Source organism: Neoarius graeffei, chromosome 1 (assembly GCF_027579695.1).
Source record: "Neoarius graeffei isolate fNeoGra1 chromosome 1, fNeoGra1.pri, whole genome shotgun sequence".
Taxonomy (NCBI): domain Eukaryota; kingdom Metazoa; phylum Chordata; class Actinopteri; order Siluriformes; family Ariidae; genus Neoarius; species Neoarius graeffei.
This window is the reverse complement of record NC_083569.1, coordinates 14,890,661-14,904,070: the sequence shown is the minus strand read 5'-3', so window position 1 is coordinate 14,904,070 and position 13,410 is coordinate 14,890,661. Positions and strand designations below refer to the sequence as shown.

General features: G+C 42.6%; 1 protein-coding gene across 2 annotated transcripts in view; it reads left to right on the top strand.

Annotated features, from left to right (window-relative positions):
* carmil3 (capping protein regulator and myosin 1 linker 3) overlaps positions 1-13,410 on the top strand; it is a 176,091-nt gene that overhangs the window by 70,303 nt on the left and 92,378 nt on the right. For both annotated transcript variants that reach the window (XM_060929877.1, XM_060929887.1), the window contains exon 9: positions 11,052-11,127. In XM_060929877.1, the coding sequence (XP_060785860.1) occupies positions 11,052-11,127 (76 nt within the window). The remainder of the gene's footprint in view (positions 1-11,051; positions 11,128-13,410) is intronic.

Here is a 13,410-nt window from a genome sequence, read left to right as displayed (position 1 = left end):
GTCAGAATACAGAAAAACCTATGAATGAGTAGGTGTCCAAACTTTTGTCTGTATATACTGAAGTATATAACGTATATACTTAAATAATATGTATAATTATTTTCCCCCACTTCAATGTTATGAGCTATTTTGTATTGATTTATGATATATGTATAATGCTCCAGGTTATTTGATAAGGAGCAAATACTTGCAAGGTACCATAACTAACAATGTAATGTATGGAATCAATTTTGTGCCAAAATGTTCATACAATACTTTTGAAATATCAAACAAAAACGACAAATCAAAATACAAAAAAAGAAAAAAAAAAGTCAATTTTTTTAGACTGGCAAACAAATTATTCGTGTAATCGTGCAAAATATCAGTCTATTACTCTTCAGAAACCTTTTATTTTTGTTTCGCGTCTTTCTCAGTTTTGTTTGCTGTAATTTAGTTTGGTTGCGATTCCAGCTTTCTCGTTTGCGCTCCCTGAATTGAATTTTGAATTCAGTATCATAGTCGCCACTGAAGTCCACTTGATCCTTGTTTACCGTTAATGGATCGGTCACTCGTCAAACAGTCCGCCAGAATCCGAGTAGGGAATGGCTGAGCGTAGCTGTCAGTCAAACACAAGTTAGCCAATGGGAATGCATTCCTGGACAGCCCGCCCACACGTGAAGTTTGTGCCAAAACTGCAAGCAAAAAGTCAGGGAGCGCAAACGAGAAAGCTGGAATCGCAACCAAAATAAATTACAGCAAACAAAACTGAGAAAGACGCGGAACAAAAATAAAAGGTTTCTGAAGAGTAATAGACTGATATTTTGCACGATTACATGAATAATTTGTTTGCCAGTCTAAAAAAATTGACTTTTTTGTATTTTGATTTGTCATTTTTGTTTGATATTTCAAAAGTATTGTATGAACATTTTGGCACAAAATTGATTCCATAGTAATGTACCATAACTAACAAAAAAGGTATATTTTCAAGGTCTCTTCTTGAAGTTCTGATAATGCACTTGAAATAATTTCTCTAACTTATAATCATGTTCTAATGCACTGTATTGCAGAATAAGGTTACTATATTATGGATTTGTTGGGTCCCTGGTCACGTGGGCCTGAGTGGTAATGAAAAGGCAGACAGTGCTGCTAAAGGAGCCCTGAATGAAGACATTTCTCAATGCCAAATCCCTGTCTCTGACATTAAGCCTGTGCTTTGTTCTTACATAAGTGATATATGGCAAGCCGAATGGGATGAATGTGCTGGAAATAAGCTGCATGACATATGTAATACAGTGAAACAAGTGATAACCCAGTCATTTTCATGCAGACATGATCAAGTTGTGTGCACAACGTGTAGAATTGGACATTCTAGACTCACCCATGTTTTTTTATTAACTGGAGGTGAACCTCCCCTTTGTGATCTTTGTGGTAGTCTCTTATCAATTAAGCATATTTTATCTTGCTCTGCCCTTAGAGTAAAAAGACAGAAAATTTTTAAAGAAGATATTATATTTGATATTTTAATAAGGTCCCACCTTTAAAGGTTTTAAACTTTTTAAAGTGTATTGATGTGAACAAACTTATTTAATGTATTTATTTGATTGTTGGTTTTGAATATGTCAAGTTAAATTTATTACCTGTATTTGCCATGAAATAGCCACAGCTGCTTAACTGGCAATAAACGAAAACAAACAAACAAACTATATTATGGAAAGAATCCCTCATTGTTCCAGTTGCCAACATTCCATCACTAAAGGTGTTGAATGATCATCACCACGTGGTGCTTACTTCATTGAAACTGAAAGGTTTTGAATGTATTATGAAGAGAAGCTTACTGGCCATAACACAGAGCGTAATTGATCCACTCCATTTCGCATAGCAAGCATGGAAGGGGATAGAAGATGCCACAGCAACATTGCTGAATTTTGTTGTTGGACACATGGTGAGCAAGAATACCCATGTACACTTATGCTTTGTTGATTTCTAATCAGCTTTCAACTGCACAAGACCTATATTCTACCTTGCAGGCTTTCTGAAATATCTGGCATTGACTTGGGTTCTATATGCAGGCATGTTGGCTGGTTGACTTTATGGCGATGAGCTCACAAAGCACCCATGTTAATGACACCTTGACTGAGCCACTGATAAGTTCTACAGGATCACCCCAGTGGTGTGTTTTTTGCTGTCCTTGGTGTTTGTGCTCTACACAAATTGGCAGAGTTTGGCAGTTTAGATATATCTACTCATTCATAGACTGCTAGAGTATGCTTCTCAGAGTTCATAATCAAGTTTGCTGATGATTTGGTGATTGTCAGCCTCCTGCAGTATCATTAGGTGGGTCATGATCCAGTATTGGATAATTTCATCAAATGGTGTGATGAGTCATAATGGCAACTCAATGTCTCTTAGACCAAAGGGATGCTTCTCGGCTTTCTCCGAAACCCTCCTGTCATGACACCTGCTTTGATCAATGGCATAGTTGTGGAGACAAAAAGCCAAACTTTTGCACCATCTTGGATGACAACATGACTTTCGATCAACACTGGCTCCGTATGCAAAAAGGCCAAGCAAAGTTTTTCTTGAGAAAGTTGAAGGGTTCTAATGTTGACAGATTGCTCTTGAAAATGTTTTATTCATCTTTTATTGAGTCACTTTTAACGTTTGCAATGATTTGTTGGTTTGGCAACCTCAGCTAACAAAAAGCTGGGAAAGATTTAAACTTTGCTGAAAGAACTTTGGCACCAATTTGAATGATTGTGGCCATGTTGATCAAATTAGAGCCAGTCAGAGAGCAAAGGCCATTCTGCCGAACCCTCAACACCCTCTTCATGCGAGTTTGGACTCTTGCCATTGGGGAGGAGATGCACTTTCCTGGCTAAATCAAACAGATACAGTACCTGAGATCATTTGTTGGGTTTTTAAACAAGCTGTAGGCCTAGTTGCATTTGCATACACGTTTTTAACAAAGTACCGATGGACTCTTACTGCTCTTATGCCCATGGCAGCTTCGATTGTGATAACATGCATGGTATGTTTATTATACACATTTTTCTCTTATTTATTTTTACGATGTGTATTGGTTGTGTTGGTTACTGTTTGCACCAAATTGCCCCTTAAGGACAATGAAGCCTATAAAATGTAATCCAGAAAGCATTACTATTCATTGTAATGTCATGTGCTCTACTGTGTAAAGCAACTGTATTGATCAGTTTCATAAATATTATTATACTACAAACCATTAATTCCAGATTCATTACAAAAGCACATCCAGACATGTTTGCACACATTTTGAGAACTTTAAAGTTTAAAAAAAAAATAATAATAATAATCCAAGGACACAGATAGGCAACTTTTTATAAATAAATAATGTCTTACAATGTATCTATAACGTTAAACAATTTAACACGTTTGCTTTATTTGATGCACTCTGTAATGCCAATTTAAAAGTTTAGCATGTTAATGAATTACAGTTGCTTTATTATCGTCTCGTCGTCTTCTGCTTTATCCGGGGCCGGGTCACGGAGGCAGCAGTCTAAGCATGGAAGCCCAAACTTCCCTTTCTCCAGACACCTCGGCCAGCTCCTCGGGAAGAACACCGAGGCGTTCCCAGGCCAGCCGAGAGACATAGTCCCTCCAGCGTGTCCTGGGTCTTCCCTGGGGCCTCCTCCTGGGGGGACATACCTGGAACACCTCCCCAGGGAGGCGTCCAGGAGGCATCCGAAAGAGATGCCCGAGCCACCTCAGCTGATTCCTCTTGATGTGGAGGAGCAGTGGCTCTACTCCGAGCTCTTCCCGAGTGACTGTGCTTCTCACCCTATCTCTAAGGGAGCGCCCAGCCACCCTGCAAAGGAAACTCATTTCGGCCACTTGTATCCGTGATCTTGTTCTTTCGGTCATTACCCAAAGCTCATGACCATAGGTGAGAGTCGGAACGTAGATCGACCGGTAAATTGAGAGCTTTGCCTTTTGGCTCAGCTCCTTCTTCACCACGACGGACCGGTAAAGCGACCGCATCACTGCGGAGGCTGCACCGATCCACCTGTCGATCTCACGCTCCATCCTTCCCTCACTCGTGAACAAGATCCCAAGATACTTAAACTCCTCCACTTGAGGCAGGACTTCTCCACCAACCTGGAGAGGGCAAGCCACCCTTTTCCGGTCGAGAACCATGGCCTCGGACTTGGAGGTGCTGATTCTCATCCCAGCCGCTTCACACTCTACTGCAAACCGCCCCAGTGTATGCTGAAGGTCCTGGTTTGAAGAAGCCAACAGAACAACATCATCTGCAAAAAGAAGAGATTAAATTCTGTGGTTCCCAAACAGGATTCGTTCCGGCCCCTGGCTGCGCCTAGAAATTCTGTCCATAAAAATTATGAACAGAACCAGTGACAAAGGGCAGCCCTGCCGGAGTCTAACATGCACTGGGAACAGGCCTGACTTACTGCCGGCAATGCGAACCAGACTCCTGCTCCGTTCGTACAGGGACAGTCCTTAGCAAAGAGCCCCAAACCCCATACTCCCGAAGCACCCCCCACAGAATACCACGGGGGACACGGTCGAATGCCTTCTCCAGATCCACAAAACACATGTGGACTGGTTGGGTAAACTCCCATGAACCCTCGAGCACCCTATGAAGGGTATAGAGCTGGTCCAGTGTTCCGCGACCAGGACGAGAACCGCATTGTTCCTCCTGGATCCGAGGTTCGACTATTGGTCGAATTCTCCTCTCCAGTACCCTGGAGTAAACCTTCCCTGGGAGGCTGAGAAGTGTGATTCCCCTATAATTGGAGCACACTCTCCGGTCCCCTTTCTTAAAAAGAGGGACCACCACCCCAGTCTGCCACTCCAGCGGCACTGTCCCCGACCGCCACGCGATGTTGCAGAGGCGTGTCAACCAAGACAGCCCCACAACATCCAGAGACTTGAGATACTCAGGGCAGATCTCATCCACCCCCGGTGCCTTGCCACCGAGGAGCTTGCAAACCACCTCAGTGACTTCGGCTTGGGTAATGGACGAGTCCACCTCTGAGTCATCAGCCTCAGTCTCCTCAATGGAAGACATGATGGTGGGATTGAGGAGATCCTCAAAGTATTCCTTCCACCGCCCAACAATGTCCCCAGTCGAGGTCAACAGCTCCCCACCCACACTGTAAACAGTGTTGGCAGAGTACTGCTTCCCCCTCCTGAGGCGCCGGATGGTTTGCTAGAATTTCTTCGAGGCCAACCCGATAGTCCTTCTCCACGGCCTCCCCAAACTCCTCCCAGTTCCGAGTTTTTGCCTCCGCAACTGCCCGAGCTGCAGCACGCCTGGCCTGCCGATACCCGTCAGCTGCCTCAGGAGTCCCGGAGGTCAACATGGCCCGATAGGACTCCTTCAGTTTGATGGCATCCCTTACTTCTGGTGTCCACCACCGGGTTCTGGGATTGCCGCCACGACAGGCACCAGAGACCTTGCGGCCACAGCTCCAAACAGCTGCGTCCACAATGGAGGTAGAGAACATGGTCCACTCAGACTCAATGTCCCCCCGCCTCCCTCGGAAGCTGGGAAAAGCTCTCCCGGAGGTGGGAGTTAAAGACCTCTCCGACAGAGTGCTCGGCCAGACGTTCCCAGCAGATCCTCACCATTCGTTTGGGCCTGCCAGGTCTGTCCAGCTTCCTCCTCTGCCAGTGGATCCAACTCACCACCAGGTGGTGATCAGTTGACAGCTCAGCCCCTCTCTTCACCCAAGTGTCCAAGACATAGGGCCGGAGATCAGATGAAACGACAACAAAGTCTATCATCAACCTCTGACCTAAGGTGTCCTGGTGCCACGTGCACTTATGGACACCCCTATGCTTGAACATGGTGTTTGTTATGGACAAACCGTGACTAGCACAGAAGTCCAATAACAAAACAACACTTGGGTTCAGATCAGGGAGGCCGTTCCTCCCAACCACGCCCCTCCAGGTGTCACTGTTGTCACCCACATGAGCGTTGAAGTCCCCCAGTAGCACGATGGAGTCCCCAGTCTGAGCACCCCTCAGTACCTCTCCCAGGGACTCCAAGAAGGCCGGATACTCTATACTGCTATTCGGCCCGTAGGCACAAACAACAGCAAGAGCCCTCTCCCCAATCCGAAGGCGCAGAGAGGTGACCCTCTCATTCACTGGGGTAAACTCCAACACATGGCGGCTGAGCTGAGGAGCTATAAGCAAGCCCACACCAGCCCGCCGCTGCTCACTATGGGTGACTCCAGAGAAGTGGAGAGTCCAGCCCCTCTCGAGGAGCTTGGTTCCAGAGCCCAAGCTGTGCGTGGAGGTGAGCCCAACTATCTCTAGCCGGTACCTCTCAACCTCCCGCACAAGCTCAGGCTCTTTCCCCCCCAGTGAAGTGACATTCCATGTCCCAACAGCTAGCCGCTGTGTCCGGGGATCAGGTCGTCGAGGCCTCTGCCTTTGACTGCCGCCGAATCCACACTGCACCAGTCCCCTACTGCTACCTCTGTGGGTGGTGAACCCACAGGAGGTCGGGCCCACGTCACCTCTTCGGGCTGAGCCCGGCCGGGCCCCATGGGCAAAGGCCCGGCCACCAAGCGCTTGCATACGAGCCCCAACCCCGGGCCTGGCTCCAGGGTGGGGCCCTGGCTGCGCCATACCAGGCGACGTCACGGTCCCTGACAGGGGCATAATGCCCCCAACAACATAGCTCCTAGGATCACTCAAGCACACAAACCCCTCCACCACAATAAGGTGGCAGTTCTAGGAGGGGTTGCTTTATTATACTTAGCAAAATTGATAACGAATTATAATGCACAGGCATGATAATGAATAATACCACTTGCATTACAACATGATTAAAGTTATCAAGGGGAAATTTATAACACATTACTGATTATAAGCACAATTATAAATTAATGAACCCTTTATTGTCACTGTTACCAGTGAAATTGACCATCAACCTGTCCTTACAGAGGGGGAACAGGACAGGAAGACAGGGATAAAAGGAAAAGAAAAAAAAGGAAAGATGAGGAAAAAAGAACCCCCCCCCCACACTATGCTCCTATCAGGAGTACAGTGTGGGAACATTTAAAGGTCTCATGGCATGAAATTTTCACTTTCTGAGGTTTTTTAACGTTAAAATGAGTTCCTCTGACCTTCTTAAGTCACCCCAGTGGCTAGAAATTTCATAATGTGTAAACCAAACTATGCCCAACATTTGAGAATGGCGCATCAAAACAGCACGTTGATAAGCTCTTCCCTTTACTACGTCAGCAAGGGAGATGATCCCCACGCCCCCCCTCTGGATTCCCACCCACTGCATGGATTGCCCCGCCCAGTTGTAGTGAGGAGACCATAGAGGACACAACATGGCATCACCTAAGCGAGCGAAACATGGAAATTGCGCTGTACATGGATGTGACAACACAGAAAAGAGTCTGTTTTTACTGCCGACGGGAGAGCCCCTGAAGACGCAGTGGCTTAATTTTATTTACTTCAATAATACGCCGTCGAGTCTACCTAAGACGGTGTATGTTTGTCGGAAGCATTTTCCTGAGGAATGGTTCCACAACTTGGGACAGTACAGGGCAGGTTTTGTACATCAACTGTCACTGAAGCCTGGGTCCGTACCAAGCAACCCTGCCGCATCAGCCACAAACACCGAACAAGTAAGTGTATAACTGGTCGTTTTGCGGTGTTTTAAAATCGGTGCGTTAGCCTAGCAATGGCTACATTAGCTGTGCTGCTAACTGCTTCCTGCAGTTAGCCAGGTAATCTGCGCTACAAAACTAAAGAGCATGCAGCATGCTCTGTTAAACTGAGTTTAGTCTGGAAATTGACTGTAACTTATGAGCTTATGTTTGACTATTGCTCCGCAATGCATGTCTTCTGTTGGATAAGCGATATGTTGCTGTAGTTGCTGCTTCTATCCTCTTTGGTTATGGAGTGCGTGTTCAAGCCTAGGGTATTATACGTTCGTAAACTACCACTCCGAACACTCTCACTCTCTGTTCTCTGTGTCACGTTGAGTTTACGAAGGGAGTCCGAGAGAGAACGGGGTTTTGTCTTAGCAGTGTGGCTACAGGCGCTGATAGCAGCGAGTATGTGTGTGCGCAGCTTGGTCAAGCCCCTCCCCCTCCCCCCATGGCCCGCCCCCCCCCACCCTTCCCCGCCTCCTGCTTCTCATTAGCAAAACGACGCACTGGGAAAAGCGCTGAAATGGGGCTTTCTCCCAGGAGGCTATATTTACGTGCCGAGGGTTCATTTCGAGAAAGGCTGCTGATATAACATCCGGAAGCCTCCACGAGCCCATTTAAAGCATCAACAAACCACCATGCCATGGGATCTTTAAAAACCTCTGCAAAAGCACACAATAACACAAGTACACTTTGAAACATTGGACTTGGGGGGGGGGTAATCAGGGGTGGGGGGGAAGGGGGTAGGAGGGGAGGGGAGGAGGTAGAGGTAACCCAGCACAAGCAAGCAGCCGTCCGCTCCTGCAGCCATGCAAACGGCGCTGGTCACGCACCCGCTTGTCACACTGGGGGTGAAAAACAGCGACCGTGGAAAATTGGGGAAGGAATGCGAGAGTGTCTCCCAGCAGTGACCTTCTGGGGAAAATGTTACCCAGCAACGGCCTCGATCAAGGCCAGTGCTGTTCAGGGAGCTGAATGTCGATAAGATAGAGATTGTTTAGTCTTTCAAACAGACGCAGTCTTTACACATCCACACCACTCGTCTATATCTGTCCATTTCATCCATTCTGTTCAATTCAATTCCATTTGATCTCCAAAATACGTATTCCTTGCAAAGCTGAAAACTGCTCCGAGATAACAACCATTTTGTGGTTAAAGGTCCACAGTCCAAGTGCAAACAGCTTTGCCCACCACTCCAATCATATCGGGCAGCTTTGTGGAGCTTTGAACAGCTGTCACCATTGTCTGATTTCCTCGATATACCAGGGCAATGCCTAATCCAATCAGCAAAAGTCCTGTAATCATGGTTCCGAATAGGTAGATATCTTCAGTGTCCTCCACAGACGTTCCGGCAGGACAGGTGGGTTCCCCCGAACCCAGAAACTGTGTCAATTTCATTGGGAGACCAGTTTATCAAATCCATGCTTTTTTGGTTTAGAAATTCAATGCGGAGAGAGTCTCTCAAAAAAAAAAAAGAGTATAGGCAGACGAGACGAACAAAGAGCACAAGCAGGAAAAAAGGAGAGGAGAGCAGAGATGCGACCGCCTTCCGTGAGAGCACGGAGGAAAAAAAATTGATGAATATGGGCTTATAGAAGGTGTTGTCCTTTTCTGTTTCTCTTTTCCTAGTTGAAAATGCAAAGTGATACTGTATTTATTTATGTATTAGTAAATAAATAATCTTTGTCTGCAGCTGAGTTTAGATTACAGTGGGATAACATATAGCACATTATTAGTGTTATGAGGCGTTATTAGAGTTTATAAAATGCTTACAAGGAATCATTAACAAATTGCAAAGAATTGTAAGCAAAGTTATAATGATTTATGAATATGGGTTTCATAGTTTTTCTTTCTTACTACTGAGTTTGAATAACCATGATATTTTACTTGTAGCATATGTATTTGAACATTATGCGGCATTATTCGAATTTATTTAAAAAAAAAAAGATTCCAAAGACTTATTACCGGTTTTTGTTTGTTTGTTTTTTAAATGGGATCTAAGCACAATTCTGATGTATGCACTGTACGGTATATGGGCTTCATGGTTGTTGTTTGTTGTTATTATTGTTTCTTGTCACTGAGCACTGAGCTTTATGCAGCATTATTAGTGCTCATAAAAAGCTTGCAAGAATTCATTAATTAAGCAGACTTATCATTTTTGAATCTGGACTTCACAGATTGTCGAGGTTTTTTTTTTAAAATGTTTTTCTTACTATTGAATTTGAATTCCAGTGGAATTATTTATAGCACATTTGATTAGCACTTTATGAGCTATTATTAGACACATTTTAAAAAAAAAACAACGGCTACAAGGAATCATTACTAGCAAAAACAATTCTCAGCACATTTATATTATTAATATGGGCTTCATAGAAAGTTTTCTTTTCTCGCTATTGAGTTTGACTAAATGGAATTATTTTCCCGTAGCCCATTATTCGAGCTTTGAGACATTATTCAAGCTTTTAAATGCTTACCAGAAATCATTAAGCAGAGGTACAGTTTGTGAATATGTGCTTCCAAGGTTTTCTTGCTATTGAGGGTGGATTTCAGTGGAATTATTTATAGCCCATTATTTAAGTTTGATATGGCTTTATTAGAGTTCATAACATGCTTAGGATTAATTCAAAGCACCTTTTTATAGTTTTATGAATATGGGCTTCATATAAAGTTTTTTTTTTATTAAAAACTGTATTCTAGTGGAATTGATTGATACAGTTTAGTACATAATTATGTAATTAGAGTTTATAAAATAAAATGCTTACAAGGAATAATTGCCAACTTAGAAAGAATTCTAAGTACATTTATAATTATGAGCATCATAGAAAGTGTTACCGTATGTGTTATTTTTAAAGCTTGCTATTGAGTTTGGATTCCAGTAGAAGGCTGTTCATTGCTGTGGCTTTAGCCATAATACGTGCATGAGAATGAAAAATGAATTAATAAGGCTCTTCTTCCCAGTTATATAAAGAAGTCCCATATGAGAACACAGTCATAAGCCTTGCTTTAATTTAAGGCATGGGCTTCTCACTCTTTCTGCAGCTCTGTACCTTTCTTGAAGGAGGAATAGGAAGTGAGTTTACGGCTTGTTCCCTTTTTTTCCCAGGGTAAAATGGGTTTTAGGCACACAGCCAGGATTAAAAGCCATATCACAGACACATGGTGCTGAGTAGTGTGCTGCCCTGGCATCAGTTTCCCCATCGATCTTCTCTTCCTCTCTTAGCTTCTGTCTCAGAATGAGCATTTCCTGCTGAATGTGTCATTTTGTACTATTTCTGTCTCTAGGAGTTTGTGTCAGGATTCATTTGTGAAGGAACAGATTGGCTAACAGGCTTTTTTGAGAGGAGTGCTTATTCCCCGCCCCCAATCTCATTTTATATTTCTTTTGTGTGTGTTTTGCAGAGACCTTGCAGTCATCGTGGCATCTATGGCATACAATACATGGTTCACCAAGCTGTACTGCAAAGACATGCGCTTAGTAAATATCTTGTGTACTTGATTCATTACATTTTTTTCTACACAATTTACTGGGAATAATATACAGTACTGCTGTGCCATTTTTGATGCATTTAGATTTTGTTTTTAGTTACTCTTTAGCAATCAGTGTCCTTACTACCATATAGATCTATATACAGTCATGTGAAAAAAAAAAATATATCCCATGGAAAATGTAGACTTTGCTCAACATATTTAAACAAGTAAACATTTCACTCTTTTTGAGACTCCAACAAACAACACATGCAATTGACATTTTATAATCATTTTCATAATTTAAATCAAAAAGAAATTCAGTCACAAATAATAAGGACACCCTGGAAAAAGTAAGTGCACCCTTTTTTTTAATCATACTTTCAAGTCCATAAAATTAGAATCAGGTGTTCCAGATTAGGTGCCGCTGATTCGAACCTCCTGCAGGTGGAACCTATCTTATTTAAACCCGACATCTAGGGTCTGGTGTTCATTTTGCTATTGAAGTGCGTGGTGTCTTCATGGCAAGATCTAAAGACCTCAGAAAAAAAGGTTATGGATGCCTATGAATCTGGCAAGGGATTTAAAAAGAGCTCTAAATTATTAGAAATAAATCATTCCACTGTAAGACTACAAGTGGCATAGATTTCAAACAACTGCCAATTTGTCCAGGACTGGCCAGCAAATTCAGCCCAAGAGCAGACCATTTCATGCTGAAAGAAGTCTCCAAGAACCCCAAAATTTCATCACTGGATCTGCAGATAACTCTTGCAACTGTTGCTGTGAAAGTTGATACATCTACAATAAGAAAGAGACTGGACAAATTTGACCTGCATGGGAGGCATGCCATGAAAAAGTCTGTGCTGTCCAAAAGGATCGTTAAAACAAGACTACAGTTTGCCAATGATCATATAGGCATATTCCTTTTGGAATAATGTGCTCTGGACAGACGAATCAAAGGTAGGAGTTGTTTGGCCACAGTAAAAGTATAAATGTGTGGCAGACACTAAAGACGGCATTTCAGGAGAAGACCCTCAGACCAACTGTGAATCATGGTGGTGGAAATGTTATGGTTTGGGGTTGCTTCACTGCCTCAGGGACTGGGAATCTTGCCTTCATTGATTCAACTATGAATTCAGAATCATATCAAATATTGCTTGAAGATAATATGAGGCCAAAATTTGAAGTTGAACCGGAGGTAAACTTTCAACAACATAATGGCCTATGCACACAAGCAAATCCACCAAGGAATGGCTCAAAAAGAAGGAATGGCTCAAAAAGAAGAAATGGAGGTTTATGGAATGGCCTAGTCAAATCCCAGATTTGAACCCAACTGAAATGTTTTGGGGAGATTTGAAAAACACAGTAAAAACATACAAGAAAAGCCTCAAACTTCTTGCAACTGTCGGAATTTTGCATAGAAGAATGGTCAAAAATTTTAGCAAACCAATGTCCAAGACAATGGACAATGCCTTCAAGAAGTTATTTCTGTTAAAGGGGGCTTCTGAAGCCAAAGGTGTATGTACTTGTTTGCATGTTTAAATATGTTGAGAAAAGTCGACAATTTCCATGGGATATACTTATTTTTTCACATGACTGTAAAACTGAGACATTAAATCCAGCTTATCATGTCCAGCTTGAATTTTTTTTATTTTGAAGTTTTGGTAACAAAAGTATTCACGATTGAATTTCACATATACTGTATATAAATTTCATGCACTTTATACAAAAAATTTTTTATAGTTAACATTTTTTTGCCAACATGCTAAGAATAATGTTTGCTTATCAAAACAGCATATTTTGAAATTACAGGTTATAGTTTTGAAAAGGAACAAAAACCAGAGCCATAAATTCAGATCTCAAAAATACAGCTTGAATGAGTGAGAATGAGTGTTTAACACCACTGTAGCTGTTTGATTCAGAAATTTAAATAAAAAAGGCACATTTTCTTTGTTGGACCACTCTGAAAGCGTCCAATTTTCTTGAGGAATCCTAGTTGCTTCGTCTTTCACCTAATTTTCATAAAATGTACAGTAGATACGGTATAAAAAGTGTACACACCCCGTTAAAATGATAGGTTTTTCTGATGTTAAAAAAATGAGATCATGAGAAATAATTTCAAAACTTTTCCCACCTTTAATGTAACCTATAACCTGTCCAGTTCAATTGAAAAACAAACAAATCTGTTAGGGGGAAAAACATATAAAATAAAAAACATACAATAAGCTGGTTGCGTAAGTGTGCACACCCTTAAACTAATACTTTATTGAAGCACCTTTTGATTTAATTACAG